Source organism: Ceratotherium simum, chromosome 32 (genome assembly GCF_057802395.1).
Source record: "Ceratotherium simum simum isolate JZ-2026a chromosome 32, ASM5780239v1, whole genome shotgun sequence".
In the NCBI taxonomy this organism is placed as follows: Eukaryota; Metazoa; Chordata; class Mammalia; order Perissodactyla; family Rhinocerotidae; genus Ceratotherium; species Ceratotherium simum.
The window spans coordinates 20341665-20354820 of record NC_141931.1 but is presented as its reverse complement, the minus strand read 5'-3'; the positions used below and the strand labels follow the sequence as shown (position 1 = coordinate 20354820).

Here is a 13156-nt window from a genome sequence, read left to right as displayed (position 1 = left end):
ACTTGAATGTGAGACACTAAATTAAACTTTAGAAAGTTCTACACAAAGAAAGCGATTCGAAATGACAAAAAGCAAGTTTCCACCTCTAGGTCCTGGTCTAACTTTCTCTAGTTTAAAGATTCTGAATCTGAATATGTGTCTGGGTAGAACTGTCTGTCTTGCGTTACTTTTTGTTCTGTCTTGTATTGTGGGCTATTTCCCGATTATACTAAAGACTCTTGGAGGCAGGGACCACGGAACCTTTAATGAATCTAGCATAATGCCTTGAACATAGTAGTTGTTATCTTGTTAAAGGAATAAACTAATGACATCATTTCAATTCATTTCGCCAGTGATACTAATATTGCCATTGTTGCTAATATTCAGTAATACCTCTTTTTCATATAAGCTAAAGGTCTTTTCCTTGTCTGTCCAGGGGGCATGAAGTGTCCTCTTGGCAATTAATTCTTGCTGTTTACTTGGCTTTCTCCAGAGCGGGGGAGGGTGCCACATCTGAAGAAAATGGGGCCACTGGATGATCTCAGTATCCCCCAGGCTCAGATTATGCACACAATTTTCCTTTGCAGAGAGATGTTATCTTAAAATTTTGGAATACCAGAGGCTCCTATGTACTGCCATGATGTAGTGTTCATAAGAACTCTTTCCTGCTTGTGGCTAAAAATAATTAAGAAGACATCGAGCTAGTGGATATGGCAGCTGGCCGTGCATACCAAGTCTTTTTCCTCTTTCTTCTGTGTACGGCCCTGGGATACACAGGTGAGGGGAGAACAACTTACCTGTAAGATATAGGAGGCTAATTCGAACACCACCTCGCTGTCCACATCAATCAGCTCCTGAAGGAAAAGCCAACAAGGAAGGTAAGTCTGATACTTTAACAACGACTACTCTATGACACGTCCCTAAAAAGAGGCCTGGTTTTCCTTTCCTGAGGAGTTGCCCAGAATCTCAAACGCTCATAGACTATCTCTGGTCCTCGAGGCAATTTCTTTGAATTACTTGGTCCCAAATGCTCCCTGACTCTCTTTTTACGGCTCTTAGTCAGAATGGACCCAGTGGTCCTGGGCCTACAAAGTCATCTCGAAGGCCTCATCTTGAACTCTCGATGAGATATTAAGGAGTGGACCAGTCTGGAGATTTTTACAAATCTGCTAATCTGATTAATCAGTGGAGTAAGGTTACTTGATAACCAATTGCGTTTTTGTTTTTTTTTGGTAAACTCTACTTCAGAACCAGGAGTAAGGCTTTATCGAAGGAAACGTTATAACGGGATTGAAACTCTTTAAAGTCAAATTAAATAAAATTTAAAATTCAGTTCCTCAGTTGCACTAGCCACATTTCTTTCATGCACTCAATAGTTCAAGGTAGCTGTTGGCTACCATGGTGTCAGAGCAGATACAGAGCATTTCTATTATCGCAGAAAGTTCTCTTGGTCAGCACTGTTATAGAGGCCAAGTTTAAAAATGTTTCTGTCCTGGGGCCAGCCTGGTGGTGTGGTAGTTAGGTTCGTGTGCTCCGCTTTGGCAGCCTGGGCTTCACAGGTTTGGATCCTGGGTGTGGACCTATGCACGGCTTATCAAGCCATGCTGTGGCAGGCGTCCCACATATAAAGTAGAGGAAGATGGCAACGGATGTTAGCCCAGGACCAATCTTCCTCAGCAAAAAGAGGAGGATTGGCAATGGATGTTAGCTCAGAGCTAATCTTCCTCACCACAAAAAAAAAAAAAAAAGCTTCTGTCCTATTAGTTCTTTCAATTATTTAATTGTGATCTATGGACATGGCCTTAAGAGGACACCTCTCCTTGGTTCTTGGAAAAAATCTAATAGATATATTTTCAAGATATATATAGTTCATATCTCTTTTCTAAACAGCCTCATTGAGATATAATTGATCCACAAAAAACTGCACGTTTAATATATACAACTTGATGCATTTGGACATATGCACACACCTGAGATTCCATCACCACATTCAAGGTAATAAACATATCCATCATCTCCAACACTTTTCTGTGTCCCTTTGTGTGTGTGTGTGTATGTGTGTGTGTTTGTGGTAAAAACACTTAACATGAGATATACCCTCTTTACAAATTTTAAGTGTACAACACTGCACTGTTACATATATTCAGATCTTAAAGACAAAGGGAAACCTAGAGTCTATTAGCATGCAAGAATAATAACCAAATTAACTGATGCCGTACTTCTGTTGTCAACCTTACGTAGAAATGTCCACCTTTCTTTTCTCTCCCTGATATCACTGGATCCTATAGTGAGGGACTGGAGCACGGAAACTTAGAGCTAGGACAGACTTAGACACCTGCTAGCCCAGGCCCCTGCTTTTATAGAGAACAGAAATCTCAAACCATGAGTCACAAGGCCTGAGTGGCAGTGATGGGGTGGGAAACAACCCCCCAACCTCTTGTCCAGCATGCGACCTCCCTGGGGCCATGCATTCTTCCAAATCAATTAGGACGCAGTCTCCACCAATGTGTTCTCAGGACCACATCTATCATCGAAGTTAGCTAAAACAAGAGTCACTTTTCACTTGAATTAATAAACCGAACTCTGAGTCATGGATTTCCTAATTATTTTTCTGTGGTCCAGAACTGGCCCCTGTAATTCAAAACAATGCACTCAAGCAAGCCTATATCTTTTGAGGGAGGGAGATCATTCCGGCTCTTTCGGTCTTAGGAATTTCAGAGATGGATAATAATATTTGCTACAGAACCACCTCAGAAGCATGGGCTAAGAGACCTAACAAGAGCATATGAAACAATTGGGGACAATCATTCTTTATGCTTAACCAGCTGAAAGAGTTTCATGGCCACTGTAATTGATATGGACTATCAGTGCTGGGATGTGGAGGAATGCCTGGAACTGCTGTTTAGGATTGCCAGGTCCCATCAGAAGGTAAATCATTTAACAGGGCACAAATGATTTAACAGAAGCACCGTCCAGAGTTTCCACAATGGATCATTTCTACTCTATGTTCGTCTCCATTCCCACCAACCCGCTTCCTGAAGTCGCTCGTGTGTACTTGTTAGCGTATTGGTATGCACGCTCTTCTGTGAAACGTTTACACCTATGATGCAGTAATGGGCAATGGTGGGCTAATATTTAACATCCCAGGAGGTTTATCCAATGTGCAACTCAAAACCAACCATCAGGAACAACCCTTTTAAGTGCAAACATAGTTTTTAGTTTATTATTAGACTCATCTGCTAAATGAAAATGTCTATACCTGTGGTGGGGAGCAGGGGTGGGGAAGGCAAAGGGGGTCTTTTTATATTATATTTTATTTTACACAGTCTATTATGCAGTTCCAGAAGACACCTTTGGATGATCTGGTGGCAAATATTAACTGTAAGGTACTATTATTCAGAGTAAAGCTACCAAAACACGCAATTAAACATCTAACCTGATTTATCCAAGTTCTCACCATATTTGTCTTCAGGGTAAGTGGGAACTAGCATCTTAACTGGGGGTGAGTTTTCACCTTCTCTGACCTTGACCATCTTCCACTGGCGGTATTAAAACCAGTGTGAGCCAAAATGTGGCCAGTAAGAGGGAAAAGGATTAAAGAATGTAGTGGCCCAGGCAGCCCACACACTTGCAAAATCTGATGTAAAAGAAAGCTGCCTCATCATCTCTCACTGTTTCTATTTTATATTGATTGAGTTCAAGATTCATCTTGTTGTCCATCCTCAGGGGACTCAGTACAGAGATCTGAACGGTGTGTATACGAACCACGCTGGGAATGCTGGGAAGACACATTCCTAATTGTGAAGAAAATACGATCCTACCTTGCAGTCTCGCCCTGATTCCCATCTGATGTCTCCTGTTCATAATACTTTCCCTTTTTATACATGGGCCTCCAGGTGACTTTATTTTTAAAATTCCACTGCAATGGAACAGAGGTCTAGACTTTCTGTCCATGCCACACATTTCCCATTGTACCTCAAAACCTGAGAGCTGAGTTCCCCGTGCAGAGGAGGGAATAGATGTTTCTAGGGATCCTTCTCTCAGACACATGCTGCCATATAACACTAAAAAGACGCCTCTACCTTTTCCTCATGTGATTCTCTGGCAACCCAGAGGAGGCTTCTTTCTTGTGTTTCTGCTCAAGCAGAGAAAATAAACTGAACGAGACCACAAAGAGTGTGTGCAAAGATTCCATACTCTCCTGGGGCTCTGAGATTTCTCTCGACTGAGGAAAACTAGGAAAGGAGGTGGGAAGCAGAAGACCCTTCAGGGAGGATCTTTGGGCGTTTCCCATCTGGCACTACCCAGATGCTGGCGGTGTGACATTTCTCTGTGACCCCAATGCTCTTAGAGCCATTTGAGGACAGGTGTCTGCAGAGTTGTTTGCTGAGCTAGAATCTTGCCTGGGAATCTAGGTCTGGTGGTCTGCTGGACATGTAATAATTTTATCTTGAGATCACTGGTAAGAGGGGTTGCTGGTAGGAGGGAATGTGATGTCTTGTAGTTGTCGTGGTCATTTGGGGTTTAATCTGGGCATCTGTTTCATTTAATACAGAAAAATATGTGCCACTTTCTTTGATCTTTTGAAAAATGGTATGGAAAGACAAGATGTGACTATCTGCAGTGTGTGTATGCATGTTCAGAGCAGGGCTGGGGAGGATGGCCCTACTTCCTCCCACTCAGCACTGTTTTACCCCAGGTGATTAAGTAGCTGAAGGAAGAGGCTTGAGGTCATTTATCAGCAGCATAATGGCTAACAATATTCTCAGAAAGATTCCCATCTGAGGGTCTCCGAGTCTTCCAAACAAATAGCCCCACGAGAACCCCAAGTGGTAGGGGTTATGGACATTCTCCAAAAGTCCTGGGAGCCAGAGGATGTCTTCATGAGCCTTCTGCTCTGAGGGACTTGCTGGTGATCTTTCCACTCAATCAAGAATCTTAATGAAAAGCATTCCTCCATGATTAGGAATGACAGAAATTCCACCTTTCATGTAAGATTAATGAGATGATTATAACAGAAAATATGATGAACAACCACATGGGAGGCTGAGAAGATTTCAGTGAGGATGACCTTTGTAAAGTCCACTCAGAACGACTTGCAGGGCTGGCCCAAGGGTCTTCCTAATGAATCCTCACCCACCCTTACCACCTTTCCTTTCACCCACAAAATGTCTAAAGATTATAGTTTCTTGCCATCCTCCTTAAGATCATTTCTACTCCCACCTAAAAGGTCCAGGTTCTAGTTCCAACCTCCCAATACCTCTGGGACACTGAATAAATCACTGGACCGCCTTGAGCGTCATTTTCCTCATCAGTAGAACGGGGATAACAATTTCTTTTTCAATTATTTTACTGAGGAAACGGAGAGGTGATTTGGAAACTCTAAGACACACTACAAACATCATGTCTGTGTTATTTATTTTCACTCATTGGTTTATAGATAATCTGAACTCCACAGTTTTGCCTCTGTTCTTCAGCATTTTTTAGCATTTTTAGGAATCTTTAGTGAGATATATATATATTTTATATATATACTTAAAGAATAGATGGTCAATCCCTTCCAGTCTGGGCAAAGTTACACAGTCCAAACGTGAGATTCATAACAGAGTAGCTAGTCATTTTCACGAGTCCCTCACTTCACTCAATTTAAAACATATACGTCTCTAATTACTCAACTATGAGGAACCGAATAGAAACAGAAGGTCAGTATGGGAGCCAATTTTACATGTATGTGAAGAATATTAGGGGCTGGATCTCAGATTTCTTTATTTCCCTTATAACTTTAACATAGACAAGCTATGGGAATCCTTCTTTTAAAAAACTAAACAGACACTGACATTTTATGACCTAGCACTTGTTGGCAAAGCTTTCAAAAATGATTGTGGTGACTAACTTTGGATGGCAATTTCATTTTGTCAGCGGGGAACTCTGAGCAGAAAGGATTCAATCCTGCAGCCTCAAGGTGGGGAAAGAGTTGAGATTAGATCCATGTCCACCCAGTTGCTCCTGTCCAGTGTGACAAGTCCACTGCTCCTGTGGGGCTGATGGATGGGCCTCCTGAGTAGGTGTAGGAAGCCACATCTAAAGAGGGAGAAGACTGATGGAAACGCTGGGCAGGAGGGTTCTTTCTTTCTTGTGTTGCTTCCCAGGGAACACACAACATCCAAGGTGGACTCCCATGGGAGTTTCCATGGGACTAGACACACATTTCCAAATGAGTTTTATCCATTCCCTGGTCATAAATTTCCTTGCCATCACCCATCTGTCACCTGAGTGAGTTAAAACACATCAGAAATGCTGTTGGAGATGTGGCCATCTGGGGTGTCAGTGACCCCTCCATTCTATACTTGCTCCTGCTCTGCTTAAAGTAGACAATTACAGCCCTGCTCTCTCAGGACCACAGTCTATTTTTTTTGCAACTTGGATACATTATGACTATATTTTTCTGCTTGTTTTGTAGAAAATAGGAGGACATGAGAGAGAAATCCACTGTGGTCATGCTTTCTGTCTCCTGGAGAAGAAAGAGTAGAAGGTAGGAAGGTGGTATTCGTAGTTTCAAAAAAATAACAAAACAGAACAAAAACCCTTTCCTCACTTTTCTGCTGTTGAACAGATAAGAGGTTTGTTCTCTGGAGAAGATGAACAGGAAGCTGGGCTGAGGTGGACTCAAAGTGCAGGGATTAAAAAGAAGTCTACACCTAGAATAGAGGCCATTCCCTCCCCAGACCCTAGAAAGTAGAAGGATATGCCCCAGGCAGGAAGTAGGAAGACTCTCCTCCAGAGAGAATGAAGGGCCACAGAGAAAAGATACCCAAACACTGATAGGTGGGGTTCCCACTGAAAGAACCAGCTTGCCACAGGATCGCTCCACAGGGAAATCCACCAGAGGACCATCCCCATCTGGGCCCTCAGAGTATCAATTAGCTTTGTGTTGTTGTTGTTGTTGTTGTTGTTGTTGTGAGGAGATCATCCCTGAGCTAACATCTGCCAATCCTACTCTTTTGCCGAGGAAGACTGACCCTGGGATAACATCCGTGCTCATCTTCCTCCACTTTATATGGGACGCCGCCACAACATGGCTTGCCAAGCAGTGCGTCGGGATCCGAACTGGCGAACCCCGGGCCGCCGCAGCAGAGCGCGCGCACTTAACCACTTGCACCACTGGGCCGGCCCCTCAACTAGCTTTTAAGTTCCTCACTCTTAAATATGGATGGATGGACTAGGATCAACACACCACTGAGGAAAGCCAGACAGACAGAGACCAAAATAAATAAACAGCAAAAAAAAAAAAAGAACTGGAAAGAAACAGAATATGCATGATAATATTCTTGGGGCGGTAAGAGGACATTAGGTTCGTAAGACAACAGTAGGATAATATACATATAAAGAAAAATCAGATAATATGAAGGAACTCTTAGAAATTAAAAACATGATAGCAAAGGTCAAAATGTCAATAGAAGGGATTAAAGATAATATTGATGAAATCTCTTGGGAAGGAGAACGAGAAGACAGAGAAGGAAGATAGAAGAGATGAGATATCAAAGCAGGAAGCCATGCCCAGCATCTGATTAACAGGAGTTCCAGAAGGAGAACACAGAGAAAAGAGAGAAGACATTACCCAAGAAATAATACAAAAAATCCCTCCCAGACCTAAAGAATCCGAATCTCCAGACTAACAGTGCCCATTGATTACACAACACAATGGATTTACAAAGACTCACATCAGGGCACACCATCCTGAAATTTCAGATGAAGAGGAATAAAGAGGAGATCCTAGAAGATCCCACTGGTAGTGGAGGTGGGGGCAGGGGGGTCCACATATAATGTACAGGGCAGCAGACTTCTCCAGACCAGCTTGTGAAGATTCTGAAGCAACACCTTTGATATTCTAAGAGAAATCTTCATTTTATATTTCCATATCCAGTCAAACTATTAACCAGATATGAAGGTAGAATAAAGACTCTTCCAGATATGCAAGGACCCAAATATTTTACTTCCCATATACGTACGCTTTCTCTGGAGGATGCTCTCCAGTGAAACAATAGTGTAAAACAACCCAAGACGACTCAGGATCCAGGAAACAGAGGGCCCACTCCAGAGCCAGGTGAAGGAAAGACGGGATGCGGAAGGGGAGTGCTGGGGTGGGGGCTGCTAATGAGGCCCAGTGTAGACTGGAGCAAGACCATGGCAGCCTCCAAAAGGAGGTCCCAGGAAAAACAGCAGAGACACAACAACAAAAACCAAACCAAAGAGGGAAATTGAGCATTACCTGATGCATATGGAAATTAATGTTGGTAGGCAATCTGTAGGAGCTTTTGGAAAACACCGAAGGGTACATAGAAACCAAACAAGTAACAGCAAGGCAATTATTACCTTTAGGTAAAAACAACTAGTTGTCTAAAAAAGGAACCACAACCATAGGATGCTACTCGGATTAGTCATAATAATGTAACGCTGGCGGCTGTGGCTTTTGCCCAGATTTGCGCTCTCACCATATTGGGAAGGTGGGAAAGTGGGGTGGTTGTATGGGAGACCTAAGTCCTGGCCTATCTTAACAGGAACTCAACAAATCTAAATGGATCAATCAAGGACTAACACCCTGTGCCAATTATGTGGAAATACAGGGCAAATACCAGAAGAAACAGCTAAAATTGTTGAAAGCGGTGGGACTTGGGGGGTGGGTTCTTTTCCACAGTAAGAACCATTTGACTTGTAAACTATGTCGTATATTACTTTGATAAAAATAAATAGTAATGCTTTAAAAGTGAATGCAGTAAGGACTTGGGGGAAGCAGGAATAAACAGCTTATTTGATCTGAACACTGAGATTCTAGTACATGGTAGGAATCGTTCCCCAAGAAAAAAGGAAGGAACTGATGTTAAACCTCTGCTGGGTCAACTGAAGCCTCAAGGATCAGCGTTATCCACAGGTTCTGGCATGGCTCCTGGGCTCTTCGAGGCCTCCAAAGTGCCAAAGGGCAGCGTGGGTGGCACAAGGAAAACTGCAGCCAAGATGAACAACTCGGGTCTGAATCCAAATGAGCAGATCTACCTCAACAGGAGCTAATGATGTGCCAGGCACAGCGCTAACTGCGTCCACGCTTTATCTCCCCTAATCTTCCCAAGAAGGTGGGGAATAGGGTCTTTTAATATCCTGGCTCAACCAAAGAGGAAAATTAAGCGTGGAGACATCATAGGAGGAGGCTGCACTTACTGCATTTACGAAGAAGCAGAGCTGGGAAGGGAACCGAGTCTGTGGGACACCCGCTCTAAACCCCTGATCACAGGCACTCTGCTGCAGGGCCTCCCACGATCTTTACATATTTACAACGCGGTGGAACAGGTCACACCGCCTGTTCAGCCATGTCCGGTCTTCTGTCTTTGAGTAAGAGCCTAACCTCTCTGACATCAGTTCCTTCCCTCAGTAAAGCTAACGATTCCAGCTCTACCCTTCTCATGAGGCTCCAACACGATAATATATGTGAATTGTTTTAATAAACGCTAAATATCAATTTATGTGAATGAAAATATTATTTTTGATGATGAGAGGGAGACAGGCGGTCTTGTGACGCTATCTGGTCTCCTGTATAAACTTCAGAAAAGCCATCTCTGGGTCATCCGCATGACTAAGCTCCAGTACTGATCCTGAGAAGAGACAGCTGGGGTTCTGGAACAACATACACCACCCAGGTCGGCAGGCAGGCTGACGCTGTTGGCACCTTGACCCTAAATGTGGCTGCCTCCGAATGCATCACCACCTCCACTTATGGAATCTGTGATGTTTAGTTCTGAGGATTTCTTCTTTTTTGTCTCCCATTAATTCCGAGTCCTCCGTGAGCACGATGTTCAGAAGCGCTGTAGCATCCAGTATTTGTGACTGGACCGAACTGAACAATCCCGAGAGAGAAACCCTCCTCTCCTGTACCCAGGTGTCTATACAAGCAGATTTGGGGCAACTTTGTACTCGTCCTGGTTGAGGCTGATTTATCAGTTCGGTGACTCTGCAGACATTTACTGCCCAAGTCTGCCGCCTGGTGGACAATGCTCCCTTTTTATGTCTGAATTTTTCCAAAGTGCTTTCCCAGTCATTAAACAAAAACCATCAGACGCTCTTGCAATCTGTGAGGAATGTAAGGTTGGTCTTATTACTTCCACTTTAGAATGAGAAAACAAGGGCTTAGAGACAGGAAGGAATTTGCAACTTCCTGGACCTACATGTAGTGTTTTTTCCTCCATTCAGCAAAACCCCAAAATACCGTAGTCTGAGTGCTCTGGGTTTGAGCCCAGTTTAAGTCCTGGCTCAGCAAATGCCACCAAGGGAGGTCCTTTCACAGAACTGAATTTGATCATGACCAGGCGCTCCGTTATTTTGAACATTTGCATTTGGTGGAACTATTCTGTGCAATGAATGTGCTGCAGGACTTCCAGAAGGAAAAGTGATGAATAATATACCATTTCAAGTCGTGTGTGAGTTTTAACGTTTAGTGGGTTGTTGCAATCTCCCCAACCTGTGTTTAGTTAAATGTGAAAATATAGGCAGGGGATCTCCGTGGATTCCTTCAAATGCAGCCATGGAGCACTTTACAACAGGTATACTTGGCTTTGAGGTTCTCTAGGGCTGTGGGGGCAATCCCCACTCTAAGGAGAGTCTGCCCTCCAGGGCATGGTGCGGCCCTGCGGCCGAGCTCTGTGACCTGGAGTCAGGCTGTCAGTTTCAACCCCGACTGACTCCGCCATTCAGTAGATATGCAACCTCGGGAGGATCTCACAACCTCCCTGTGCCTCATCTTCCTCACAGGCAAAACAAGGATCAAAAACAGTCTTCATCTCACGAATGTTGTGAAGAATCAGCTACACAACTTACAGACAGCCCTCAGCACCAAGCTGGCCACAGTTTGACCTGAGTAAGTGTCAGCTGTCCTTCTCCAGGGCTGTTAATGAGCTGACCTAACGCTGCATTCATGACACGTAACGGTGCAGGGTGGGGGGCAGAAGAGTGGGTGTTCACTTTAATTACATTCTCCTAGTAGTGGTTCTTAACTCGCGTGGTGTTCTGGGGAGAGGGGGTATATACTGGAAATGTGTGTGGACATTCTGGGTTATCCAATGAAAGGAAACACTACAAGCATATAAGGGAACTGGATGCAGTGCAAGGGACTGAGCCACTCAATTAACAACTGTCCCTTGAATAGACATTTCTCTAAAGATGATGTACAAATGGCCAATGAGCATATGAAACGACACTCAACATCACTAATCGTTAGGGAAACGCAAATCAAAACCACAACGAGATACCACCTCACACCCATTAGGATGGCTATTATCAAAAAAAGAAAATAATAGGTGTTGGCCAGGAAGTGGAGAAATTGGAACATTTATGCACTGTTGGTGGGAATATAAAATGGTGCAGCCACTATGGAAACAGTACGGCAGTTCCTCAAAAAATGAAAAACAGAATTACCATATTATCCAGCAATTCCACTTCTAAATATACACCCAAAACAACTGAAAGCAGAGACTTGAACAGATATTTATAAACCCGCATTCACAGCAGCATTATTCACAATAGCCAAAAGGTGGAAGCAACCCAAGTGTTCATTGATAGATGACTGGATAAACAAAATGTGCTATATACACACGATACGATATTATTCAGCCTTAAAAAGGAAGGAAATTCTGACACATGCTACAACGTGGATGAACCTTGAGGACATTATGCTAAGTGAAACAAGCCAGACACAAAAGGACAAATACTGTATGATTCCACTTATATGAAGTCTCTAGAGTAGTTAAATTCAAATAGAAAGTAGAAGGGTAGTTACCAGGGACTAGCGAGTAGGGAGAATGGGGAGTTATTGTTCAAGGGGTACAGAGTTTCAGTTTTGCAAGATGGAAAGTGTTCTGGGGATGCATGGTGGTGACGGTTGCACAACAGAGTGAAATGTACTTAATATCACTGAACTGTACACTTATCAATGGTTATGATGGTAAATTTTATGTGTATTTTAGCACAATTAAAGAAAATTTGTCCCATCCAAATACCAATAGCATCCCTTTGAGAGACACCCCTAGAACATTTAAAAATGGTCAAATACACATGCCTTTGGTAATAAGAAGTTCATTCATACTTGTGAGACCTAAGTTAACTGGTGCTTTTGTCATACTTGTGTAGGTTTTTCCTTTCTCTCAGTTGTGGGGTTAAGGAGACCCCTAAAACCAGATGAAGGAACACCTCCAAGGAGCCAAAACACAATGAAAGGATCAGAGGAAGCCACATATTGATATCTCTGGTTTCATGAGGTTCTCTTTTATGTACAGTAATTAATTTATAAATTACTTACACTAATCCATAAAATCACCTTAGGGGCAACAATTTGGGATTTCCAGCTTCAAATGATACTTTCGGATTTCAGTGGGAACTCTAAACAGGAAGAAACAGTTCTTACCTTGTAGATACAGGACTTGGCATTCAGAAAGAAGAGCTCAATGGTGGCATTATCTTTCAGGTACGAAATGCTTTCTATGTAGAACCTGAAAGAGAAAAACTGCAAATGACCACAGAAGCATTAACTGATCAAGCAGAAAACCAACTGTTCTCTGAGCTACAGGATCTGACTGAACTGACTAGAACTCTCAATCCAAAATGAGCAAAGGAAAAAGGTATCATCAATTGTCTTCATATGATTCCTTTCTGAGAGAAAACAGTGTTTGCAAATCTATTGTCATGCCTGACACCCCTTACCATAGCCAAAGAGCTCGGCTGCCATCAACTCCTAAGGGTGGACTTAAACTTGATTATCTCTTTTCTTTTTTCTTACCTGCTTTACCAATTTCTTATAATATTATTTGCTTTCAATACATTACTTATTTGTCCTAATCACTGTTGAGTTGCATTTTTTTAAAGATAAATTTCTTCTGCTTAATCAAATAAGGGGCCCTATTTCTCTTTGAAATGGTTATCACCTATCTTTCTGGAGGTGGCAAGGTGTCGTCTGATCTTTGCACATCCAGAGAGCTGTGGCAAGTGTCTGTAACACTGTGACATTAATGATATTAATGCATATTAAGCCAAATGATTTTTATCCAGACGGAGTTTATAACATCCAGATGGAGTTATATCAACTTTGGAGTTTATTAAATTCCTTAGTTAGATAAGGGACTTGTACTTGTCCAAGGAT

At 42.7% G+C, this 13156-nt stretch overlaps 1 protein-coding gene across 4 annotated transcripts in view; it reads right to left on the bottom strand.

The window, feature by feature from the left end:
* The window catches only part of FRMD4A (FERM domain containing 4A), a 284467-nt gene that overhangs the window by 114405 nt on the left and 156906 nt on the right, over nt 1–13156 (bottom strand). For all 4 annotated transcript variants that reach the window (XM_087420815.1, XM_004425353.3, XM_087420814.1 and 1 more), the window contains exons 5-6: nt 12425–12509; nt 777–833 (exon numbers count right to left, since the gene is read on the bottom strand). In XM_087420815.1, the coding sequence (XP_087276941.1) occupies nt 777–833; nt 12425–12509 (142 nt within the window). The remainder of the gene's footprint in view (nt 1–776; nt 834–12424; nt 12510–13156) is intronic.